General features: G+C 44.5%; 2 protein-coding genes and 1 long non-coding RNA gene across 5 annotated transcripts; 1 reads left to right on the top strand and 2 right to left on the bottom strand.

Moving 5' to 3' along the window:
- The first annotated feature begins 190 nt into the window (after positions 1–190).
- On the top strand, positions 191–7659 carry foxm1 (forkhead box M1). 2 transcript variants are annotated; one of them, XM_053650096.1, is made up of 9 exons: positions 191–450; positions 1208–1618; positions 2151–2290; positions 3040–3231; positions 3320–3448; positions 3563–3622; positions 3899–3950; positions 4918–5105; positions 5182–7659. In XM_053650096.1, exons 2-9 carry the CDS (start codon positions 1222–1224, stop codon positions 5854–5856), a joined length of 1833 nt encoding a protein of 610 aa, XP_053506071.1. In that variant the 5' UTR covers positions 191–450; positions 1208–1221; the 3' UTR covers positions 5857–7659. The 2 variants fall into 2 exon arrangements, with proteins under 2 accessions (XP_053506071.1, XP_053506072.1); XM_053650097.1 differs by lacking the exon at positions 191–450 and adding an exon at positions 472–999.
- A 456-nt stretch (positions 7660–8115) lies between these two features.
- LOC128623191 (cystine/glutamate transporter-like) lies at positions 8116–15855 on the bottom strand. Of its 2 annotated transcripts, XM_053650103.1 has the most exons (12): positions 15562–15855; positions 13842–13968; positions 13372–13487; positions 12693–12818; positions 12496–12595; positions 12225–12269; positions 12019–12142; positions 11801–11904; positions 11584–11680; positions 10026–10175; positions 9723–9900; positions 9258–9408 (listed from the first exon to the last, which is right to left on the bottom strand). In XM_053650103.1, exons 1-12 carry the CDS (start codon positions 15797–15799, stop codon positions 9344–9346), a joined length of 1470 nt encoding a protein of 489 aa, XP_053506078.1. In that variant the 5' UTR covers positions 15800–15855; the 3' UTR covers positions 9258–9343. The 2 variants fall into 2 exon arrangements, with proteins under 2 accessions (XP_053506079.1, XP_053506078.1); XM_053650104.1 differs by lacking the exons at positions 9723–9900; positions 10026–10175 and having other exon boundaries at positions 8116–9408.
- Positions 15856–17467: 1612 nt separating this feature from the next.
- Positions 17468–20832, bottom strand: LOC128623200 (uncharacterized). Its single transcript, XR_008388542.1, has 3 exons — positions 19458–20832; positions 19155–19332; positions 17468–18830 (listed from the first exon to the last, which is right to left on the bottom strand). It is a non-coding gene; the product is annotated as an uncharacterized LOC128623200 (long non-coding RNA).
- Between the last annotated feature and the right edge of the window lie 5883 nt (positions 20833–26715).

The following is a 26715-nucleotide window of genomic DNA, read 5'->3' as shown; positions in this document are numbered from 1 at the left end:
ACCAGTAAACAAGCGATACATTGTAAACGTACACACAGCGTTATTAACCAACATACTCTTAAAACTACTCGCGTTCGCTTCCAAACAAACTTGGGTTTTCTTTCTTTTTATTTTATTTTATTTTTTTTATTTATTTTAAAAATTCCGCACTTGTTAAAATAAGTAACTTTCCGAATCAATTCGCTTTGTAGATCTGTACTTCCGTGTCTCCTCTGATTGGTTCGCTGCAACACCATGACCTGCGCCTATTGGTCAGAGCCTGTTCACGTGACCGAAATTGATAGGTCTGCGCCAAAATTCAAACCGCCTGCGTGAAGAAGACGGAAGTAACGATTTTTCCCCCCCACCTTCTCGTTTAATGAAGTTACGATTTCACAACGGCGAGATAAAATAATAATCATCATCATCTTCATCATTAAGGACGTAACTGAGAACTGGCATAATATGAAGGTTTGCTTGCTTTAATATTAACTGGGTTGCTTGGTTACCAGTAATCGCATTCTCTAGTATTATAACTGTAGGCTTATACATAGCTAGGGTCCTTTGTGTTAACATTGACTGCACTTGAATAGCTAGTAGGCAATGTAGCAGATTTAAATCAATGTAACCGAAAACATTTCTTATAACTGAATCAAACTGTAGCGACTGTGGATTAGATCAGTAGCTAAGTGCATAGGTAATAGCTTTATTAGCAATCCAGTAAGCAGTGTAACGTGAATCGACGTTGTCTTTTATTAAGCACTCGTACTGCTTAGATCATGCTAGACAAAACACGAGTTAATGTAAATATATTTATAATTACTTGTCGGTTTAGCTCGTTAGACCGGATTCATCATGTAACTGCACTGAGATCAGTTTTAACCGTTTTGTGTTCTAGAAGACGTCACTAAAATTGTTGATATTCAAAAAAACACACACACAAAGCGTACGCCTGTAGGTTAAGTGGAAAAACAGTCATCAATCTCTCGGTCGAAGTGAAAATTAAACCAAAATCTCAAGGTATGTGATAAATTAGTTGAAATATTTCTGTTTGAGAGCCCTGTAGGTACATTTCAGCTTACACTTGGGTCAAGGTTAACTAATGAACTGAGCTGGCATCAATCCACCTTGATATGTCAGTCAGATTATAAATATGGATTCATTTTTAAGATAATAACTTGTACATTATAATGTTTTATAATGTGTGTTGTTTTTTTTTTTAATCCAGGGATCCGGTCTGCTATGAACAGGATGAGGGAGAGTCCCAGGAGACCGATAATCCTCAAGAGGAGGAAACTGCCGTTTCAGAGGAATGATGCAGACGGGCCAGAGAGCAAATCTGCTACAACGTCAGGAGCGCGGTCTTTTCCAGATGGCATTCGCATCATGGACCATCCCACAATGACGGACACGCAAGTGGTCGTCATACCGAAAACCGCAGATCTTCAGAGCGTCATTGATGTGCTGACCGCCAAGGGGAAGGAACACGGCGCGCAGGGGCCAAACAAGTTTATCTTGCTGAGCGGAAGCAACGGGGCGGAAGATGGAGCCGATGCACTCGGCCGTGCCACGTCCGAGTGTAAAAACAACCTCGGAACTGGAGCGTGTGTAGACGCCAAAGCTCTCCTGACCAGCAGAAGTATGTGTTCACTTATATATCCTGTATACGGAGTGTCCTAAAAGTCTCCATACACAGGGGGATTATGTTCGCCAGCACCACGTCAGTTGTGTCTTCATCAGTGGATGTTCATGGACGTGCACTTCTTCTCGGTCGGTCCACATCACTTCCAGTCTTTTTGAATTTGTTAATAAGTTTGGCAGCAGTGTTGTGTGTGTGTGTGTGTGTGTGTGTGTGTGTGTGTGTGTGTGATGTGTTTGCCATGTTTCCTGTTAAAGTCCATCGTAACCTTGCGACAGCTTCCCGATCCAACCACGAGAACCATTTCAATACGTCTTTTGTCAAACACTATCTGAGAAAAATATATTTATAATATGAAAAATGTCACAAGACATTTTGCTAGAAAGGGTTCATTTCCCCCTATGTATGTAGACTTTTGGGACACCTTGTATTATCCCTTCCTTTGATGGCCGCCCGTATTCCATTGTTCATTTTGCCGTTTGCATTATTTCCATTTTAACCCAAGTATAAACGCCAGTATTCACTTTGTCAGTGAAACCTGATCCAGACTGCAGTCCGTTAGATGACAGCCTGACAAACATCCAGTGGTTGGGGAGAATGAACACACACGGCGCTGGTGCTGAGTCGGCAAAGAAAGATTCCAATAAAGAGAATTTAGACGGCTGTGTACAGGTAGAGTTTATTTCTTGTTCTTGCAGTGCACAGTGTTTGGTGTTGCTGCATCTCATTTCACTGCAACTTTATATCATTCCACCAGAGGTCTAGAGTCATACATGCTCCTTTAATTACACATCAAATAAAAGCCACTTAATCGTTGACTACAATTAAAGTGCACCTGTTATGGTTTTTCAAATATTACCTTTCATGTAGTGTTATAGAGCCGTTTGTGAATGTAAAAAGGCTGCAAAGTTTCAAAAATCAAAGCGCACAACAAAAGTTATCGACTCCCAAAAGAATTAACCGATTCTGAACAGCTGAAATGAGTCGTTAGTAAATCAAGACTTTACTTCCTGTACTAACCTACTAGGTTTGTAATAAAAAAAGCCCCGCGTCTGGTCTTCATCGGCTTCTCGCTGACCAATCACAACAGACTGAGACATCTGACCAATCAGAGCAGAGTATGCTCTCTGAAATGAGGAGTTTAGAATGAATCCTTTAGAACGGATCATTTAACGAGTCGTTTGTGACACGGGGGGGGGGGCGTTAATGCTGCAGTTTAAATTATGAGCACATTAAAGTGTTTTTTGACCACGGATGCATGTAAATCTATTGAATGCGACTGCTAAAACAAAATCAGGAACGTTTCAAAACCATAATAGGTGCACTTTAATTCTGCATCAGCAAGATGACGGTTTTAGACGCCTCTTAGCAGCGTAGATTTCTAAATTTCCTTTTATTGGCGCTCCCGTTTTCTCTTTTAGGCACAGCACGTGGAGGAAGGCGCGAGTGCAGTTAAGGGCCCTGTGTCTGAAAGACCGCCTTACTCCTATATGGCCATGATCCAGTTTGCGATCAACAGCAAGAAAAATAAGAAGATGACTCTGAAGGAAATCTATAACTGGATAGAGGACCATTTCCCCTACTTCCGAAATGTAGCTAAACCGGGTTGGAAGGTAATGAAGTGGTTGTAACTTTGCGCTGTCTTGTTTATGATTAATTTTTTTTTATTTGACCTGCTTGTTTTGTTTCTCCCTTCGTTAGAACTCCATTCGCCATAACCTCTCCTTGCACGATATGTTTGTCCGAGAGAGCACACCAGATGGCAAGAGCTCCTACTGGACCATTAAACCTGAAGCAAACCGCTGTCTCACTTTAGACCAGGTGTATAAGGTAAGCATATCCACAGGAACCTTCTCCACACTTAAAACCGCTTTTAAAGCATTTGCTTATCTCAATTTTCTTTACAAATGTGGCCACACTTCTTATTTCCCGACCCTGCTACAGCCTGTGATTGATCCAGCGGCCCCCTCTTACCCACAAACCATGCAAGTCTGTTACCAACAAGTAAGACTTTATTTTCTGTCCATACTTCCTCACACTGCATTCAGACAGGGAGGACGCATGTCTCCTAAACATGTCTCCACGCTTATTTTTATTCTAGGACTTGAGAGGTTCAGGCAGGAAGCACGTTAATGTCTACACTATGCCTTGTCTCATGTTTTGATTGATAATCTTGGCGTCCTCTTCACTTGTAGTTCAGTGAATGCTCAGTAAAGGAAAGGGAAAACTGCATATGTGGCTTATAGAGCTGGGGAACTGACAGGTTTTGTGTCTTTACAGCAACAGAAGCGAGTTATACCCGATCCTAAGAAAGCTACACCTTGCACCACAGGTAGGTAAACATACGACTTGGACCACAACAGGTTTGCTAATAATATCAACAAAATGACATTATGGACATCTTTTTTCTCAAATGTAATTTTTAGAGGTATACAGTATGTAAGGGTTTTTGGTTAGAGGTGGACCGATTTTTTTTTTGTTTTTTGGACCGTGGATTTTTACCGATATCGATAACTAAGTCGGGCGCCGTACCTGTCGATAACCGATTAATCAACCGATAGTTTTTAAATTGATACTGAATGAAAACTTAACACTCAAAGTGAAATATCGCTGAACTTTATTACACAAATAAACAGTACTGACTGTACCATGAAAATGTACTGTACTTTTTTAAATGAAATAAATATTAACATATATTAACTATTAATAAATATTAAAGTAAATAAAGATATACATCCAAACTGAACCAAAAAAGTAACTCTCCCAATAACAAATAAAAATAGAGACAACCAAAATGAACCACACCAAAAAAAAAAATTCAAATAACACAACAAAAATTTGTCAGTGGTGTTTTTATTTCTCCTCTAGAGGCCGCTCTCGTACTGTATAACGACAGCGGATCCTTCTCAGCCGGGAGAAACTATCGGCGTGGATAGTTTTTGCCGATAACCGATACTTCCAGCAACTCTTTATCGAAGCGAATTAATCCTCAAAGCAAATCGGTAGACCTCCAGTCTTTAATATTTAATCACAAGACCACGGAAAGTGTTCAGTTTTGCCTAATATTTTGATCCAAATTCTTTCACACCTATGCGATGATGAATTTTTAACACTAGTGAATGACGTACTAGAATAGTAAAATTCTGGATTAAAACTTGTAAACGAAATGATTTTACATTTGGTATGTCAGCACTGTTAATTAGATCTGAAGTAACGTTTGACGTACTGTTGGAAACGACTTGCAGTGAGACATAGTGAGCGGAAATAAAGACAGATTTATTTATTCTTCTCGTCTCCAGAGAGGAAAATGAAGCCTCTCCTGCCTCGTACGGACTCGTACCTAGTGCCCATTCAGCTTCCTCTGACTCCTTCGATCTTCTTGCCCTCCCCGGCAGCGCTCTCTCTGTGTCCCCCACAACAGCAGAGCTCCAGTCTCTCCAATCCCATCTCCAAAGTGGGGTGCAAGAGGCTTTGCATAGCTCCCAAGGTAAATTCTGCTCACATGGAAACCGATAGCAAACCTAACGGCAGTAACTCAGCTGCTTTGGTATGTTTTTTAAAAGGTCCCGAAGAGTGAATCCAGCGTCGTCGTGACGTCTACCCCGGTTACTGAAGTGAAGGAAGAGCGCGTGTGTGAACCCATCCGTGGCGAATCCTGCAGCAGTGAACGGAAGGAGCTGAGCAGCTCGCGTCGTAAGCAGCGTCTAGTCCCACCTTCCAACGAAGAGCCCGTCCTGCTCTTCCCAGACAGCACTTTCTTCGACTCGGGTATGGTCTCGGACATCTCCGTCTTCCAGGAAGCGGAGCTCGAGGCAGAGCCGCGGTGTGAAAGCGAAAACTTTAAAACGCCAATCAAAGGGAGCCACCTGGCTTCCTCCACCCCCAGCAAGGCGCTGGAGCCGTGGAGGATCACGCCGCTGGGCAAAGGGAGCCGCAGCGTGCTGGATTTCAGCCCGATCCGCACACCGCAGCGGCACGAGCACAGCGGTTTGAGCTTCAGCAGCACGCCCTTCAAAGAGCTGCCGCTATTCAATTCACCCCGTGAGCTGCTCACTTCCTGTTCGCGCGAGCTCCAGACGGGCTCCGCCAACCGCTCGCTCACCGAGGGCCTCGTGCTGGACACCATGAACGACAGCCTGAGTAAAATCTTGGTGGACATCAGCTTCACGGGTCTGGAGGATGAAGACCTGTGCATGGCCAACCTCAGCTGGTCACAGTTAATTCCCGAGCTGACATAAGCCACCTCGTATCTTTTTTCAGTCTATTCAATCTGCACACCTGCTTTTTCACTGCCTCAGCATCTTTTGTTTTGGTTTGCTAATACATGTCAATATTTTACTCTGCTTTTTATATCTGAGCCTCAGCTACGCTGCTTTTTCGTGCAACAGCCTATCAACCTATCTTCATGCGCATATGAGTTTATTTTTTTTGTTACTTTATTTAATCTCTTAGGATTAAAGAGCAGAGCTTGAATAACATCGGTGTGGCTCTCCATGCTGAAGCCTGAAGCAAGACGGCTCGGACATGACCAGCCAGTCATAGCTCATTTCCACGCTTTAAAAACAAAACAAAACGGACCCATTCCTACATATGCTGCTCACACTGCCTTTGCTTCTTCCACATGTGTATTTATCCTTTTTTTTCTTCTTTTTTTTTCATTCTCACTGCCTTTTTTTCTTGTATGTGTGTAACTTCCTGTCCGTTTACTGTACGTATGTCTACTTGGAGAGTATTTATCACTCCAGTTCTGAAAGACGAAATGGAGCGACGAGTGAGAGAAACCGTCAGAGGAATGTATTTAGGAATTGATTGATTTTGCACAACTTGTAAGATATATATGTATGTATATGTATTTTAGCTATTTTAAAAATGTGTAAATGAGTACATAGATTTAAGCGAATCCCCACGTAGACACTACTGCACGCGAGCTTCTTAACCCGATGCGTCGATGGAAAGGAAAGACCTGCAATTCAAGCTAATCGTTTATTTTAACAATTATTATTTTTTTATTTTTTGGGGGATGACACAATGAAACAAAATCCATAAATAATATCCTAATATTCAGTAGCATAGAACTGAGATTTCTGTTTTTATCTAATGATTTTAACAATCTTTTATTGGCTCTTGGTCGATCTTGACTACTGTATTTATGGTGCAGGAATTCTAGTTTCTCCAGGGCAGGGTGATGCAAAGTAAAATCCGTTTCCGGTGAGGCGTAATGTAACGGTGAAGCGCATCGAAAATCGCAAGGAATCTGGACACGACGCCGGTCAAATCTAGGCTGCAGGTTCGTGTGAAAGCTCGAATTGCTGCTGAATTACGCCAATCCTCTCAGACAAAACATTCGCTTAATAATAAATATCTTTTCAAATTTTGTTTGATTTACCCAACAGCATTTGATATAATTCACAGAGGAGCCGTTGTAACATGGTGTGCAGGATCATCTCTGACATTCAGCTTTATTTAATAATATGTTTGCGCACATCATCCAGCCCTGGTCTCTTGCATGCGTTGGCGTTCGATTAAAACATTTTTGGCTGTTTGTGGTCATCATTACAGTCTGTGTTTTTGTCTTTTTTAAAAAAAAAAAAATGTAAAAAATACATAAATAAATAAAAATCTTATAAAAGACTACAAAAAAAATATCTGCCTTTAGTCTGTTTTTCTGTTTTTAATGTTTGATAGAGATGTGCGTTTCCGCATATCGTTCATCCCTTTACAGTCACATTGAATGCAATAAAACATCCATGAGACAAATTCCTCTTTTGTTTTTCGCTCTTGACTTTAACCAGACAAACGACGTGGCTTCACACGTAACCGACAAACTCCCGAGACTAAGACAGAAGAAACGAGAAGTTCGTTAAAATGAAGCAATCGTTCAAATAGCTTAAACTACCGTCAGAGTCATGCTGTTGTAGGAAATGAAACCCACACCTTCAGACTTGAGAATGCGGTATAAACAAAGTCCGAGCTTACGTTATGTACACTTGAAAAGGAATTCATGATTGCGCTGTAGGATAAAATGCGTTTTGTGCAAACGCTTACTGACACAATGATATCCTTTGCTAAGTACATACAGCCTCGTTGAACTGTTTAGTAAAATTGTACGTAAATGTTTTCGGAGGCCAGACCGGACTAAAGATGACGTGGCAAAAGGAATCAAATTATACGCCAAAGCGCCATCCTTTTTACAGCGCCATTTCTATTGTCTTAATTGAATAACTGGTCTTCCATCCATTTTCTATAGCGCTTATCCTACAGGGTCACGGGGAACCTGGAGCCTATCCCAGGGAGCATGGATCACAAGGCGGGGTACACCCTGGACAGGGTGCCAATCCATCGCAGGGCACACTCACATACACACTCACACACCCATTCATACACTACGGACACTTTGGACACGCCAATCAGCCTACCATGCATGTCTTTGAACGGGGGGAGGAAACCGGAGTACCCGGAGGAAACCCCCGCAGCACAGGGACGGGAATTAAACCCCCAACCCTGGAGGTGTGAGGCAAACAATTAAAATGAAATGACTTGGTTTCACAAAATTTCCATAAAACATTTGTGTGTAATGGAAATATATCAGTTATCTATCTATCTACAATTGACAGTGAGAGCCATGTATAAAACTGCGCTAACCCCATACCAGTTATATCATTTAAAGCCTATTTCCTTATATGGACATTTGCACAAACTCAGAAGCCCTTGCAGGATACGACGGTATTTTTTCTTTCCCCCAGAAAATGACAGGAATACCAAATTGTAAATGCTCTTATGAATGATTTCTGAAAGAATTCGCTCGTATCCAGCTTGATAAACGAGACCCGTTATTAGTAAAGCTTGAGTTTCCTTAGTGAAGAGAAAAAGGTCTTGTCAATATAAATAGATTATAGTTTTAAAATGTTGCTGTATTCCTTTACCCACACACATACACACACATACACACACAGCCTTTTACCTACACTATATAATAAAAGAGATTCTAGAACATGTATGTGTTTATTCATTTACTTTTCTTATTCATTACTAATCCATTCCCTAATAGTATAAAGTTTTAATAACGATCTGAAATATAAAGATTTAATACAGGTAACGGAACAGTTAAGCTATATTAAGCTTTTATTTATTTATTTATTTTTTTTAAAAAAAAATCATTTTAATTGAATTCACATTAACTGAAAGGCCATAATGTGCATGGAACAGTGATGCCATTTTAATATAGCAAAAAAAAAACCAAACACGTTTACTCTTATATTCTTTTCTTTCACAGTGCACTGTCAGTATCATTTTGTCACTGAAGATATACGCATTATAAATCAGAAGACTGAAAGGTCAAGTCCAAGGACTTGGCAGAAAACAATGCCGTCAGTGTACCACTACATTTCTGATTCTATGATAATAGTCACAGTTAAATGTCTAGTGATTGCTGGTTGGGATTCCATGGTTAGTATTTGAGGTTGCTTGTAATTACATGAATACGAATCAACAGAGATGTTACTGATACATTCTCTAGGCCACAGGCTCTACAGGTATTTAGTTGAAGGTCAGGTTACTCGCTCTACTACTGTTACTCTATTATTACTAAACATTTGTTCACATCTTGTTGAGAATCAGTTGACAGGCTTGTTCATGGCAGTCAGTTGAGAGGTTGTTGGATGGTTTGTTGATAATTTTAGGGTGTCTGTGTTTAGCGCCCGCCCCTTAGTGTAATGTTTGGCTCCTTCAGTAGGTCTGAACCTCTTGCTGTACCACCTCCAACAAGACCTGAAGTTGGTTAGTGTAGTAATCTGAACAGAGCAAGAGAAAAAACAAACATTAGTGTTTATTACATACATCACCAAAGACTAGTTGAAAAGGTAATGGTAATAGCGAAATATTAATAGTATATGAAAACTTCCGTTTTTTAAAACAGACGCAAATTTTGGAAGAGCCTAAAATTGCCCCTAGATTTAAATGAGAGTGTGTGAATGGTGTGCGTGTGTGTGGAACGTCCTCTGTGATTGACAGGTGTCCCAGCCGGGGTGTATTCCAGGGCATCCACTGTGACCCTGACCAGGATAAAGCGTTTACTGGAAATGAATGAGTGAAAGGCGTAACTCACTGATGGCTTTTCTCCAACGGTTCGGTATATAAGAGTGCTTTATGGTCAGGTAGTACACTGGGATTCCAGTGAAAGTAACAGCAAAACTGCAACCTGTGTTCCAGGGGTCTGAATACAGAGACAGACCCACGATAAAGAAACACACCACCGTGAAGATCACAGGAACAGCCAGAGGAACCTAGGCTCACATATTTAAAAAAAATCTAGTTAAACAAAAGTAATAGTTTTTGGCTATTAAAATGATAAAAAATTTCCTTAACAGCTGAGATGAAAAATAAAATTAAGTTCATTAGAGCTATAAACCTTAAATGTTCGTGGATGGTCTGGGAATCGATAGCGATGGACGAGAAGCCCCAGTGTAACCAGGGCGATGAAGAACCAGTACGAGAAAGAAGCAAAGTTGATCAGTTGATAAAAGTCCCCTCTTGCCAACATGATAACCACTAGAGGGCACTGTAAGAATAACAACCGAGACGGTCACTAATGAGTACAACACATCGGGAGGTGCTCTTATAGGAAAACAATCAGCGATGAGCTTACGTGACACGGCCTGATGTCAAGCAGAGTTACTGGTACTACCCCGATGTTGATTGTTTTCCAGTAACTGCATGTCATGAAATATTCCTCTTACACCACTGCAATTCGCCCATGATTGCGATTTTTCATTTATGAAAGAACGACATACGTTTTATCCATTTATAGTTACATTAAATGTTGTGGATTGTTCCAGTTATCGCTTACTGAATGTACTGTATAACAGCTTTATACTGCAGCATGGATAAATACTCGTATCTGATTGGTCAGAAGGTGAAAAAAAAAACCCCACAACAAATCTACAGATGTGCATTAAAATCCCCATGTTTTGTGGCTTTTTTGCCAAGTTATGTGGCTTTCACTATGAATACATCAGCCTTAAGGTTATCTAAAAGCTAGTGTGCGCCAAATTTAGAAGATATACGCATTCAAAATGTACAGTCTCTTTCCACCAACAATACGGATCAACAATTTTGATGACATCATTCTGCAAGATTTTCCCGCCCCAACATTATAATAAATCACACAGCCGAAGTTGCCGTTGTTGAGCGAGAGAAATCATATGAAAAAGCACAGGTCAAAAACATGTCTTTGGTTGTTATTATTATTATTATTATTATTATTATTATTATTATTATTAGCATTATTACTGCTCTGGCTTGCATCCATGCTACTAACTGTCAAGTACGGCTTAGGCTGAGTTGAGAAGTAAGTTAAATACTATTGGCTGTTTTAAAAGGGGGAGGAGCCAATTGATCACACCCTGACTTCCTGTTTCAGTGGCAGTTACGTCAACACGTCAAATAACACTACACGTTTCAAGGCACTTCACGGTGATTTTAATGACATTTAACAGCACGGTCTATTGTGTGTTATTCCTTACATAAACAGTTGTTCTCGAACCAGTGTCTCATTGTTTCACTCTTATTAAGTTATTAAGACAATGTTGTAAAATTTACAGCTTTATCTCTGACTGTTACAAAGCTCTGACACTGGTGTCTCCTTCCAAAAGTGCTAAATAAAATCTCCTCACAAAAAAAAACCCCTCAAAAATTCACACATTTTATCATTATTATTTTTTAATTTGTTTATGTGGTGTGTCCTCTGTACAAGTCCCTGTGAAAGTTGTTAGTATAGAAGTGATAATGTATTAGGATGAGTGCTATAGAGAATGGGCCAATCAGAACTGAGCATTCAACAGCACTGTGGTATAAAATGAATAGATGATCAAGAATGAATGAATGACAGTAAAATGAGCAACTGCACATATTATATGAAATGTATTTTGCTCAATAGAGGCAACCAGTAATACATTACAGTACATTACCAGCAATAGTACAGCAGGCATTGGTGTCTTTCTTCGTATGTGTATCATGGAAAACAGGGTTGGCCATTGTCCCTCTCTGGCAGCCACAAATAACATTCTACACACACACACACACACACACACACACACACAATCAAATAAATTGTGTAATTAAAATATGAGGAAATTGATCTAGACATGATGAAGTATTTACGTTTACTTCTAACAGACTTTATACCTCGGTACTGAAAAGATCCCTGCGTTCATGGTCCCAAGACAGGACATGGCCACCAGTATGGGCACCAGTGATGCCATCCTGGGCAGAGCTTTGCTGGCGAAAGTCTGTGTGCCGTACAGAAAAAGAAACTGACTGAGAACGATTTGACATTTTCCAATTAAAAAAAAAAACACTGCACCTCTTGACATTGTGAACACAGAAATTCGAATAATACCGACCACTGCTACGGCATCGGATATCAGCAGCTCGTTTTCGGTCATCATAGTATAATACGCTACATTCACCAGCACGTATAATGTAGTAACTGTGATCATGGACAAAATGATGGCCAATGGAATATTTCTGGCAAATACAAGAAACAAGTCTAATTACAAGGGTAAGAACTGACATGGAAATTCAATCGGATCCTCCCCGTTTTCCATACCTTTTTGGATTGATAACCTCCTCTGTCACAAAGTTTAATGAAAACCTGAAAGCAAAGGCAAACAAGATGTCACAGAGCACTGTGTAGTTATAAATGGACAGACCTGTGTGTCCATGATGACCTGCTGCTCTCTGGTTCTCGTACTGAGAGAAATGCAAAGACGTGGGCTTTTTGTTGGATTATATTTAGTCTCTAAAATCAGGCAACTATAAAATGAGCTGTGATTCAGATTTATTTGTAATATTCTGGGGGAAAAAAGGTTATTACCCACCATCCAGAATAGGCATAAAGTCCTGCGTAGAAGGCTAAAGGCAGCTTTGTCAGTGTGAGCGCCTCGAAGTTAAAACCATTCTGGAAGTTTTCGGTTTGGCCTGAAGAGGGAGTTACAAACAAAGTTTTTCGCTCACTATCGCTGGATCACACATTAATAATAATAATAATAAAATTCAAGTATCAAATCTTTGCTACCTTTGGCCAGAGCCACAATTCCTGGGACAATGATCAGAACCAGACTAAGGAGCTTAATGATCAAGAGGATGACCTGTGTACAAGAGGACAGTGATACACTCCAGCAGTTCACTGCCACCAAAAGTGCTGAAACAGCAGAAAATGATTTCAAGTTAGAAATCAGTATAATATGTCACTGCTTATTATAGGTTAGATCAGTGGTCACCAATCCTGTTCCTGGAGATCTACCTTCCTGAAAACTTTAGCTCCAACCATAATGGTGCCCACCTGACTATCTAATCATCGCTTTAAGACGTTCTCGATCAACTAAAACACGTGTGTTCGATTTTGGTTGGAGATGAAACCTGCAGGAAGGTTGGTAACCGCTGGAGTAGATGTTTTTCCTCTTCAGAAATGGCTTTGTTCACGGTTGAGGTGGATCCGGAGCATACACCCTGGATGGAACTCTTGTCCATCACGTAGTACCATGCACACACCCACACACACACATTCACACCTAGGGGTAATTTAGTGTACCCAGTCTGTCTACCAGCATGCTTTTGGGAGGTAGGAAGAAACCAGACGAAGCCAGAGGTAACCCACATGGATATGGGAAGAACTCTGGAGTGTCAAAGCTACGCACTGCAACACTGTGCTGTTCGGTTAGTCAAAAATTAATTTGTGTACACATTTCACTTACTCATTCCAAGAAAACTGGCCACTTTGATTAATAGTAGAGGAGCTTGGCATGGCGTGAAAAAAGGTTCTATGACATAGTGTCCAAAAGCCAGTGCAATATACCCAGTCACTGCAGGTCTGCAAAGAGAAGAGTGACAAGTGACAAGGGATGCTGGAGTGACACAAAAACCTTTTTATGTCATCCATTAACAGTGAGTCTGCATACGTACTAAATCAACAAGGCATTAATGACATAAAATGTGTAAGTGCCCATTAAAGCAAAAACCATTTTTTAGCATCAGTACTGTATCACGGACAACAGCAATTGGCTGTTGTGGAAATCACTCATGCTCTCTGGCATGATCTCTTATTGATATCCTATTTCACAACATCCAGAATCAAATCATGGCATGTCTGTCCATTTCATAGGTTTTTTTATTTTTATTTTTTAAAAGTCACTATGATTTAGAATGCAAACAGACACAACCTGACCTGATGAAAATGAACTCGGACCAAAGCATCAGGAAAGCAGGAAGTGGCCCAAGGGTCTCAAGTAAATATGTGTAATGGCCACCAGACTTTTTGAAACTGGTCCCCAACTCAGCATAGCACAAGGCACCTGAATTCAAGGAAACACAAGACAAGACAAAAGTAGACAAGACAAGGAAGTGTTCCAAGTGCCTGCCAAACAGGTTTGTGTTTCCCCAGCACACTTGGGGGAAAGCCGTATTACTCGTAGTAACTCGTTGCAGCTCTACCCTGATGAAATCGGTTTATGTTAAATCCTTTGTCACAAACAAATCTTTGGATTTAAAAAGATTTATTTATTTATATATATATATTTTTTACATTTATTTTATTAAGCCTAATTCCTGGGAAAACTCCAGGAAAGCAGAGGGATGTAGACTTGTGTATGGATCACAACATCTTTTACACATACTGAATATCAGTAATAACAAAAGTACATCAAAGAAGAAAAAAAAAAACATGTTCATAAATTGATCAACAGTGTTAGCCAAAGCTAACATGACCCCCCCCCCCCCCAAAAAAAAAAAAAAAAAATTCTGCTTAACTGAACTATACTGTGTGTATTATCTATTACAATACATTTAACAATCCATGATACTCGATTCAGTTAACAGCTGAACATGAACTATTATCTACTACTATTTCAGAGTACACCCTGTGTGTCAGTATTTTCTAAACTTTATTCAAATTCAGTTGCTGATGCTTTGGATTTTGATTTACTACTCTTCTAAGACACACTACCAGACTCAGTGGACAGATTTTCTAATTCTGTCAGGTTCAACCCTCTTTCACTGTGCATGCATCCGGCTATCTTTCTCTATTTTGTGTGCTTTAACACTGTCAAAACTCTTAACCACCGATTGAATTTCTTTATGTCCCAGAATGTAGGACATAACATGAGGCTATCATCACAACCACAGAACAATTTCTGTAACACAGTAGTACATTGGTACATGTAGGTGTGTGTGTATGTGTGTGTGTGTGTGGGTTTTTGTCACTAAATGATTTCAACAACTTTTAAATATATGACAACACCTCATTCCATCTCAAATCCTTTGTATCAGACACTGACTACAGTGTTTTATATGATTTTATTTTATATGAAGGATATTTAGCTGTTAAAGAAGTTATGGATTAACCAGATTACAGTTGAGACTTTTCATTCCACCCTCCCCCCCTCATTTTATTATGTTACAGCCTTTGGAGTCTGCTGAGGGTTGTAACATTGGAAAGTAAAATGTGTAATGGCTACCACAGTCTACCACAACATTTGAGAAGATGCTATAACCTACGAAAAAAACGTAATATTTCACAATATTTCCATCTCAGATATCAAATTTCCGTGTCTTTGAGACTAAACCTCTTATTTTCTGTTTGTAATCACAAAGATAACGACTAGAACATTTTGTGTGTCACATTTTGAAAGCTCTGGGATGAAAGGCACACTGTGATACAAAAAATTATACATCACCAGTCTCCTAACTCAACTAAATGTATTGGATAGTATCAAAACTGAATGAAAGAAAGTATATTGTAATTAGTATGTTATAATATGGTGTTAAGCACTATTATTTTCTGAGGTGCAATAATTAGAAAACATCTAGAGGTTCTCTTCATTGTGTATATTGTTTTGAACAGTAATGTATTATTAAACATCTAACTGCTAAAAGGTTTAGAAACATACCAAATGTGGAGAGGAGTCCACAGAGCGCCCAGACCACTAGGGAGAGTCCCACACTGCCTGTATTGATGTGCACTCCTTTGGGAGTGATGAAGATCCCGCTGCCAATCATGGTGCCCATGATGAAGGAGACTGCAGGCACCAGACTAATGCTGCGTCCCAGATGAACCCGATCTTCCTTCCCTTCACACTCCTCTTTCTGGCTCGCCATCTTTGCTTTAGTTCCCCTCACAACAGACATGTCCCGCTCCTCAGAGAGAGCAGAAACTTCTGCTGTGGAGTTGAACAACAAGCCAATACCTTTCCTCGCAGTGGAGGTGAACTAGAGAGAGGGGTTAGAGGGAGGGGGTGGGGGAGTGTGGGTGGGGGTGAACTCAAATATTTATTCATGAATAAGTGATTTAACAACTTTTTCCCTCCCTTTCGTGTGCCAAGTATGAAAACATTTGCGAAGTGTGTGCAGTTCTTATTCGTTTTTGTTCTCTTTCTGACTCTCTGCTTTGATGTTCATTGTAGAAGTACAACAAGCCCCTTTTGTTCCTTCAGCCATAACTAAAAGGCAGAGGGACTGCAGCGTGTCATGACTGGGAGGTGAAGGTGGATGCAAATGTAGATACTCTGTAAAACCGAACATGTTCGGTTTACTCAAGTAAATTAAGGAAACCAATTGCTCTAAGCCATATAAGTTTAAAAACTGATTGCTTCGAGTACAGCTAACTTAATAAATATTGGCCTATTCTTTGTTACAGTTTGTAGACTTTTGAACCAGTTCATTTTTGTAAATTCAGTTAATATTGTCTTGTGGACTATATGTAAACATCTGTTATGTGAAATAGCTTATTCAGGGCAGAACTAAATAACAAACTAAAAGCAATTTTAATGATTCCTCTTTTGTTTTTGAGTTATTAATATTTTGCAGATTCTGCAAGGGGTGTGTAAATTTATGAGCTCACATATATCCAGCTAAAAGTGTATTAGAGAGATTTTGTTTAGATAATGATTATTCCTGTGATTTTATTAAATAGAAAACAAATCTATTGTCCATCTTTTTGTAATTGTGTATGCACATTTTTTGGGGTGGGGGGGGGGATTATTATTAGAGGGAAAACAGATATTATACTCAAGCTGAATAAATTTGATATACTGTATATACACTGTTGCTTTGTAGACCCATTAGAGAAATGTTGGTGTGAAGTGTTGCCAACTGATATCTGGCATATTGATGGTAATGTATCCTGTTACGTTCCATGTTTGTTTTGGGGTTTCATTTCGTTGTGTTTATTTATTTATTTTTTCGGTGTTTGTTCCTCTGCTTCAATCTATTTCTCTCACTCCACTATTCCACTCGCAGGTCGCTGTTGATTGGATGTCATCTGCCAATCATCATTAGGGCATCTTCTACCTCGCCCAATCTGCCGCTGTCCAGATGTTTAAAAACCACCAGGCCTGCTTAGGTCGAGAGATGTGAAGAGTGCGTGTGTGTGTTTTGTTTTGGTTATCCATATCCTTGGTTATGATCACTGGTTTATTGAAATCTACTGTGTGAATGTATGAACTCACTACCTGTTATCTGTTGTACCGGTGCCGTGTGTTCAATAAAACTCCATGTTCGTTTGTTTGGGTAAGAGGGCAGGTAAGACATATCAAAACTTGTTTGGTTTTGATCTGGGTTTTATTTGGCAACACTCAGGTTCCTTTTCCCCATGCTGTTTATCTTCTTTTATTTCCTTTATTGTCTTTATTAAATATATACTGTAAATAGCTCATACTGAATATTGATCTATTGGCTTTGGCTTGTTTGGCACTTCTAGATTATAGTTATTCCTGTTCACCCACTCCCCTCCTGCAATAATTTAATATCTGATTGTCACGTTCTGTTCCTCCTAGATATTTAAAGGTTGTAAGATATCCTACTGCAAGTCATTAATTTTCATGCAGTGTTAAAAATAGATTTTATTTTTAGAGCTATGTTGACGGTAATATTGCATGCAATATCACTGAAATAAACATTTGTTTTTAATTATAACGCAAGAAGAAACTGGCTTATATGCTGTAACTTAAGTGTGGTGTTAATAAAAAAATGGAATGCTATAACGTGGACCCTATTTGTTTTCGTTTACAAGTAACAAGAAGTTAAAGTTCTTCAGGATTTGGCTACATCTGTGTATAGATGGGTAAGTAGCTAACTGGGTCCTCTTCAAGGCCACTATGAGACCTTAATACAGTTTACAAACAAAACCTTCGACATGTTGTAAACTAAAATTAGGGTTGCTTTATTATTTGCACATAATAGAAGTGAAAGTAGCTATCTAGGGCTACAGGACCGCTCAGATGGCAGTATTTTCTAAACTTTATTCAAATTCAGTTGCTGATGCTTTGGATTTTGATTTACTACTCTTCTATGACACACTACCAGACTCAGTGGACAGATTTTATAATTCTGTCAGGCTCAACCCTCTTTCACTGTGCATGCATCCAGCTATTAATCTCTATTCTGTGCGCTTTATGGTTTTTGCCTTTTATTATTATTATTATTATTACTGCAACCCTGTGTTTAATTTCAACCTGCATTCATCATTGCTAACACTGTCAAAACTCTTACCCACTGACTGAATTTCTTTACGTCCCAGAATGTAGGACATAACATGAGGCTATCATCACAACCATAGAACAATTTCTGTAACACAGTAGTACATTGGTGTACAGTTTCCATAGTCATCTGTTTTGTGTGTGAGTGTGTGTTTTTTATTACTAAAGGTTGGCAACAACTTTTAAATGATGAAAACACCTCATTCCATCTCAAATCCTTTGTATCAGACACTGAAGGATATGAAGGATATTTAGCTGTTAAAGAAGTTATGGATTAACCAGATTACAGTCGAGACTTTTCATTCCCCCCTCCCCCCCTCATTTTATTGTGTTACAGCCTTTCAGGAGTCCGCTGAATATTGCAACATGGGAAAGTAAAATGTTTAATGGCTACCACAGTCTGGGTTAGTTGTACAACGTTTGAGAAGATGCTATAACCTACTAAAAAAGGTAACATTCAACAATATTTCTGTCTCAAATATCAAATTTCCATGTCTTTGAGACTAAACCTCTTAAACTTGTTCATGGCAGTCAGTTGAGAGGTTGTTGGATGGTTTGTTGATAATTTTAGGGTGTCTGAGTTTACCGCCTGCCCCTTAGTGTAATGTTTGTGCTCCTTCAGTAGGTCTGAACTTCTTGCTGTACCACCTCCAACAAGATCTGAAGTTGGTTAGTGTAGTAATCTGAACAGAGCAAGAGAAGAAACAAACATTAGTGTTTATTACATACATCACCAAAGACTAGTTGAAAAGGTAATGGTAATAGCGAAATATTAATAGTATATGAAAACTTCCCTATTTATAACACAGACGCAAATAAAATTGCGCTTAGATTTAAATGAGAGTGTGTGAATGATGTGCGTGTGTGTGGAACGTCCTCTGTGATTGACAGGTGTCCCAGCCGGGGTGTATTCCAGGGCATCCACTGTGACCCTGACCAGGATAAAGCGTTTACTGGAAATGAATGAGTGAAAGGAAAGGAAAGAGAAAAGGAAAGGCGTAACTCACTGATGGCTTTTCTCCAACGGTTCGGTATATACGAGTGCTTTATGGTCAGGTAGTACACTGGGATTCCAGTGAAAGTAACAGCAAAACTGCAACCTGTGTTCCAGGGGTCTGAATACAGAGACAGACCCACGATAAAGAAACACACCACCGTGAAGATCACAGGAACAGCCAGAGGAACCTAGGTTCACATATTTAAAAAAAATCTAGTTAAACAAAAGTAATAGTTTTTGGCTATTAAAATGATAAAAAATTTCATTAACAGCTGAGATGAAAAATAAAATTAAGTTCATTAGAGCTATAAACCTTAAATGTTCGTGGATGGTCTGGGAATCGATAGCGATGGACGAGAAGCCCCAGTGTAACCAGGGCGATGAAGAACCAGTACGAGAAAGAAGCAAAGTTGATCAGTTGATAAATGTCTCCTCTTGCCAACACGATAACCACTAGAGGGCACTGTAACAATAACAACCGAGACGGTCACTAATGAGTACAACAAATCGGACGTGCTCTTATAGGAAAACAATCAGCGATGAGCTTACGTGATGCGGTCTGATGTCAAGCAGAGTTACTGGTACTACCCCGATGTTGATTGTTTTCCATTAACTGCATGTCATGAAATGTTTTATTCCTCTTACACCACTGCAATTTGCCCATGATTGCGATTTTTCATTTATGAAAGAACGACATACATTTTATCCATTTATAGTTACATTAAATGTTATAGATTGTTCCAGTTATCACTTACTGAATGTACTGCATAACAGTTTTATACTGCAGCATGGATAAACACTCGTATCTGATTGGTCAGAAGGTGTGCGTTATTTGTTTAACAGCATGGCTATTGTATATTAATGTGCTTGTTCGTATACTTTTTTTTTTTATAGGAACAGCTCAGACTCAGGGACTAATAATAAAAGTAATTAAAAACAGATTTTGTGTACAATGTAAGTGAGAACAGGAACTAACTTGTCTCTTGGACTTTCCACCACATTAAACCTAACTCTAAACCGTTAAAATGTGCAGTTCAGCAATTAATTATACATTGTAATCACTGTGGTATAAGAAAACTAAAGCAGACTGTGCTGTTATACAAAAATACCCCCGACCCCCCTAAAAAAACAAACAAACAAAAAACAACAGAAAACCCCACAACAAATCTACAGATGTGCATTAAAGTCCCCATGAAATCAAAATTGACATTTTGTGGCTTTTACTATGAATACATCAGCCTTAAGTTTATCTAAAAGCTAGTGTGCGCCAAAACAATGACAAAATTTGTATTTAGAAGATATACGCATTCAAAATGTACAGTCTCTTTCCACCAACAATGCAGATCTGTCACGTATCGTGACGTAACGGCGATAAGGTAGGATGCAATCGCAGGTTAAACAGTTTTATTGTAGAGAGACACAGGCAGGAAAATCCAAAACGTGATCCAAAAAACGTAATCCACAAACATGCAAGAGGTCAGGCAATCGGCAAACAGGCTTACACAGGGCGAGGCAGGAATCAAGGTTGTGGTCACGGAAAACAGGGTCGATATACAAAACATGAAACATAAGCTATGACTATGAACTGGGAGCGGAGAAACCAGCGTGAACTAAACAAATGAATTGAAACATGACTATGACTATCTATATTCAAACTAATATACTCTAATATTTCGCGCCGTGTGCTGGGAGGTGCACGGTATTTATACAAACATAATCAGCGTTGTAATGGCTGATGGCTGAGGATAATTCAGACACACGTGAAACAATAGCCAATGACAGAACGGGGAGGAAACATAACAGAAACATAACAAATGCACGTGTCAAAATGTCACGATTGTCAACAAGGGAAAAGCAGGTGCTCGTGCACTCGCGCTCACATGCTCAACAGTGTGTTGCTTAAAAGGGAACTCGTGACAGAACCCCTCCCCAAAGGCACCCCTCCCGGAGTGCCATGAAACATCCATCTCCATTAGCGGCCCCGGCCCCCTGGGCAAAAAGTCCCAAGCAGAACTAGGAGACCGCACGGCATTCTTAATGAAACAAAAAAGCAGAGCGACGTTCACAGCAGGGCAGGAAAGCAGAGTGGCGTCCTCCGCGAAACAGGAAAGCGGAGCGACGTCCCCGGCTGAACAGGAAAGCGGATGGACGTCCCCGGCTGAACAGGAAATCAGAGCGACGTCCCCGTCGGAGCAGGGAAGCAGAGTGACGTCCTCGGTGGAGCATGAAAGCAGAGCGATGTACGCAGCCGTGCTAGGAAACAGAGCGACATATGCAGCCGTGCAGGGAAACAGAGCGACATAAGCAGCCGTGCAGGGAAACCGAGGGACATCTGCAGTGGAACAGGAAAGCGGAGCAAAGTTCCCAGCAGAACAGGAAAGCGGAGTGACGTCCTCGGCTGAGCAGGAAAGCGGAGTGACGTCCTCGGCTGAGCAGGAAAGCGGAGTGACGTCCTCGGCTGAGCAGGAAAGCGGAGTGACTACCTCCGCGTTGCAGAAAAGCGGAGTGACGTCCTCGGCTGAGCAGGAAAGCAGAGTGACATACTCAGTGGAGCCTGAAGGCTGAACTTGGCTGTCCGTGTCGAAGGACTCGGGCGTGAGCAGAACTTGGCTGTCCGTGTCGGCGAACTCGGGTATGAGCAGAACTTGGCTGCCCGTGTCAGCAGACTCGGGCGTGAGCAGGCCGTGTCGGCGGACTCGGGCGTGAGCAGACCGTGGTCGTCGGTGTCGGCGGACTCGGGTGAGAGCAGACCGTGGTCGGCAGACTCGGGCATGAGCAGGCCGTGTTGGTGGATTCGGGCGTGAGCAGAACGTGGTCGGCTGTGTCGGCGGACTCGGGCGTGAGCAGAGCGTCGTCGGCAGTATTGGCGGACTTGGGCGTGAGCAGACCGTGGTCGGCCGTGTCGGGGGACTCGGGCGTGAGCAGACCGTGGTCGGCCGTGTCAGCAGACGCGGGCGTGAGCAGACCGTGGTCGGCCGTGTCGGGGGACTCGGACGTGAGCAGACCGTGGTCGGCGGACTCGGGCGTGAGCAGACCGTGGTCGGCCATGTCGGTGGACTCGGGCGTGAGCAGGCCGGGATCAGCAGACTCAGGCGTTAGCAGACCGTGGTCGGCGGACTCGGCCGTGAGCAGACCGTGGTCGGCAGACTCGAGTGTGAACAGACCGTGGTCGGCGGACTCGGGCGTGAGCAGACCGTGGTCGGCCGTGTCGGCGGACTCGGGCGTGAGCAGAGCGTCGTCGGCCATGTCGGCGGACTCGGGCGTGAGCAGACCGTGGTCGGCAGACTCGGGCATAAGCAGGCCGTGTTGGTGGATTCGGGCGTGAGCAGAACATGGTCGGCTGTGTCGGCGGACTCGGGCGTGAGCAGACCGTCGTCGGCAGTATTGGCGGACTTGGGCGTGAGCAGACCGTGGTCGGCCGTGTCAGCAGACGCGGGCGTGAGCAGACCGTGGTCGGCCGTGTCGGGGGACTCGGACGTGAGCAGACCGTGGTCGGCCATGTCGGTGGACTCGGGCGTGAGCAGGCCGGGATCGGCAGACTCAGGCGTTAGCAGACCGTGGTCGGCAGACTCGGGCGTGAGCAGACCGTGGTCGGCTGTGTCGGCAGACTCGGGCATGAGCAGGCCGTGTTGGTGGATTCAGGCGTGAGCAGAACGTGGTCGGCTGTGTCGGCGGACTCGGGCGTGAGCAGACCGTCGTCGGCAGTATTGGCGGACTTGGGCGTGAGCAGACCGCGGTCGGCCGTGTCAGCAGACTCGGGCGTGAGCGGACCGTGGTCGGCCGTGTCGGTGGAACCAGGCGTGAGCAGGCAGTGTCAGTGGACTCGGGCGTGAGCAGAACGTGGTCGGCCATGTCGGCAGACTCGGGCGTGAGGAGACCGTCGTTGGCCGTGTCGGCGGACTTGGGCGTGAGCAGACTGTGGTCGGCCGTGTCGGTGGAACTGGGCGTGAGCAGACCGTGGTCGGCCGTGTCAGCGGACTCGGGCGTGAGCAGACCGTGGTCGGCCGTGTCGGTGGAAGCGGGCGTGAGCAGACCGTGTCGGCGGACTCGGGCGTGAGCAGACCATGTTCGGCAGACTTGGGCATGAGCAGACCGTGGTCGGCCATGAGCAGGCCAGTGTCGGCAGACTCGGGCATTAGCAGACTGTAGTCGGCGGACTCGGGCGTGAGCAAGCCGTGGTTGGCCGTGGTCGGCGGACTCGGGCGTGAGCAGAACTTGGCCATCCGTGTCGGCGGACTCGGGCGTGAGCAGACCGTGGTCAGCCCTGTCGGCGGACTCGGGCGTGAGCAGACCGTGGTCGGCCGTGTCGGCGGACTCGGGCGTGAGCAGACCGTGGTCGGCCGTGTCGGCGGACTCGGGCGTGCGCAGACCGTGGTCGGCGGACTCGGGCGTGAGCAGACCGTGGTCGGCTGTGTCGGCGGACTTGGGTGTGAGCAGACCGTGGTCGGCTGTGTCGGCGGAACCGGGCGTGAGCAGGCCGTGTCGGCGGACTCGGACGTGAGCAGAACGTGGTCGGCAGTGTCGGCGGACTCGGACGTGAGCAGACCGTGGTCGGCCGTGTCGGCGGACTCGGGCGTGAGCAGACCGTGGTCGGCCGTGTCGGCGGACTCGGGTGTGAGCAGACCGTGTTCGGCGGACTCGGGCATGAGCAGACCGTGGTCGGCCATGAGCAGGCCGGTGTCGGCAGACTCGGGCATTAGCAGACTGTAGTCGGTGGACTCGGGCGTGAGCAAGCCGTGGTTGGCGGACTCGGGCGTGAGCAGAACTTGGCCATCCGTGTCGGCGGACTCGGGCGTGAGCAGACCGTGGTCGGCCGTGTCGGCGGACTCGGGCGTGAGCAGAACTTGGCTGTCCGTGTCGGCAGACTCGGGCGTGAGCAGACCGTGTTCGTCGGTGTCGGCGGACTCGGGCGAGAGCAGACCGTGGTCGGCCGTGTCGGCGGACTCGGGCGTGAGCAGACCGTGGCTGTCCGTGTCGGTGGACTCGGGCGTGAGCGGAACGTGGTCGGCCGTGGCGGCGGACTCGGGCTTGAGCAGACCGTGGTCGGCCATGTCGGCGGACTCGGGCGTGAGCAGAATTTGGCTGTCCGTGTCGGCAGACTCGGGCGTGAGCAGACCGTGTTCGGCGGACTCGGGCGTGAGCAGGCCGTGTCGGCGGACTCGGGCGTGAGCAGACCGTGGTCATCGGTGTCGGCGGACTCGGGCGAGAGCAGACCGTGGTTGGCAGACTCGGGCATGAGCAGACCGTGGTCGGCTGTGTCGGCGGACTCGGGCATGAGCAGACCGTGGTCGGCTGTGTCGGCGGACTCGGGCATGAGCAGACCATGGTCGGCCGTGTCGGCAGACTCGGGCTAGGGCAGACCGTGGTCGGCTGTGTCGGCGGACTCGGGCATGAGCAGACCATGGTCGGCCGTGTCGGCAGACTCGGGCTAGGGCAGACCGTGGTCGGCCGTGTCGGCGGACTCGGGCTAGGGCGGACCGTGGTCGGCCGTGTCGGCGGACTCAGGCTAGGGCGGACTGTGGTCGGCGGACTCGGGCGTGGGCGGACCGTGGCCAGCCGTGGCGGCGGACTCGGGCGTGAGCGGACCGTGGCCGGCCGTGTCGGCAGACTTGGGCGTGAGCAGAACTTGGCCAGCGGACTCAGGCTTGAGCAGACCGTGGTCGGCCGTGTCGGCGGATTCGGGCTAGGGCGGACCGTGGTTGGCCGTGTTGGCGGACTCGGGCTAGGGCGGACCGTGGTCGGCTGTGTCGGTGGACTCGGGCATGGGCGGACCGCGGTCGGCCGTGGCGGCGGACTCGGGCTTGAGCGGACCGTGGTCGGCGGACTCGGGCGTGAGCAGAACTTGGCTGTCCGTGTCGGCGGACTCGGGCTTGAGCGGACCGTGGTCGGCCATGTCGGATGACTCGGGCTTGAGCAGGGCTTGGTCGGCCGTGTCGGATGACTCAGGCTTGAGCAGGGCTTGGTTGGCCGTGTCGGATGACTCGGGCTTGAGCAGGGCTGGGTTGTATGTGTTAACAGACACTCGGGACAATAACTGTGCTTTTCAGTGGATCTGTGGAGCTGAGACCCCCTCCTGAACCTCAGGCTGGAGCTCTGGTGCTGGGGCCTCCATGTTGACCTCTAGCTGGAGCTCGGCGGGTGAGACCTCCTCGTGGGTCTCAGGTTCGAGCTCTGAGGTCGCAATGTGGACCTCTGGCTGGAGCTCGGCGAGTGAGACCTCCTCGTGGGTCTCAGGTTCGAGCTCTGAGGTCGCCATGTGGACCTCTGGCTGGAGCTCGGCCGGTGAGACCTCCTGGTGGGTCTCAGGTTCGAGCTCTGGTTCTGAGGTCGCTACGTTGACTTCTGGCTGTACTGTCATAGGGGCTTTTCTGTGTAGATGCTTGTGCTGACGCCAGCTGCTCTTGAAGCATTTCTTGGAGCAGAAAAATGCTTCCTGGAGACCCAGCTTCTTGCAGGAGGGACATTGGAGCTGAGTTACTTTCCCGCAGCCCTCAGTCATACATCTCGGAGAAACCTTCCCCGCGTTGGCCAGAACCTGAAGCGGATCGGTGGAGACTGCCCTGTCCATCCCCTCATAATAGAGGTTGAATGGCGGGTCAGCCTGGGGCTGTCCATTGACTCTCCACCCCAGTAAATCCAGACCATGAAGCTGTCCTGGCTGCGTGAAGACCTCCATAAAAAGTTCCGAAAACTGAGTGACATCATGGAGGGCAGAGGACCCAGTACTCACAAGCTGCTCTGCCCAGTCACGGGCCGGACCGCACAATCTGGAAACCAAGAACCCGTTCCACTGTCTCTTAGTAGGCTTGGGATATGCCAGGCTGCAGAAATATTCCTGTCAGCTGAAGAGAAACTCCTGCGGGTAGCTCCCCAATCCCGTTGACTCTGGCGGAAGTTCGACGTCGTACCTTTGAGGAAACTGCACGGATGAAAAATGCGGCCAGTAATCCGAGCGTTTCCCGATGAGGTACTGTCCAGCTACTTCCCTGGTTTCTGTAGCGTGATGTCTCTCTCGTCCTCGTGCTGCATCCATGGTGCGGCGGAATATTCTGTCACATATCGTGACGCAACGGAGATAAGGACGGATGCAGTCGCAGTTTGAACAGGTTTATTAAGAGACAGAGGCAGGTTAATCCAAATCGTGATCCAAAAACGTAATCCAAAACATGCAAGAGGTCAGGTGATCGGCAAACAGGCATAAACGGGGCAAGGCAGGAAACTATGTCGTGGTCACGGAAACAGGTCGAGATACAAAACATGAAACATAAACTATGACTATGAACTGGGAGCGGAGAAACCAGCGTGAATTAAACAGAAGAATCTAAACATGACACATGACATGGACAAGGACTATGGCTAACTGTAATAAGGAATCAATACTAAGGTTCTAATCTATCTAATATTCCGCGCTGTGTGCTGGGAGGTGCGTGGTATATATACAAACCTAATCAGCCTCGTAATGGCTGATGGCTGAGGGCAATTCAGACACACGTGAAACCATAGGCAATGACAGAACAGGGAGGAGACATAACAAAACATAACAAATGCACGTGTCCAAATGCCACGATTGT

The sequence above is a fragment of the Ictalurus furcatus genome, chromosome 19 (assembly GCF_023375685.1).
Source record: "Ictalurus furcatus strain D&B chromosome 19, Billie_1.0, whole genome shotgun sequence".
NCBI classification, from domain to species: Eukaryota; Metazoa; Chordata; class Actinopteri; order Siluriformes; family Ictaluridae; genus Ictalurus; species Ictalurus furcatus.
Note: the sequence above shows the minus strand (reverse complement) of the source record. Positions and strands in the feature narration are given on the sequence as shown.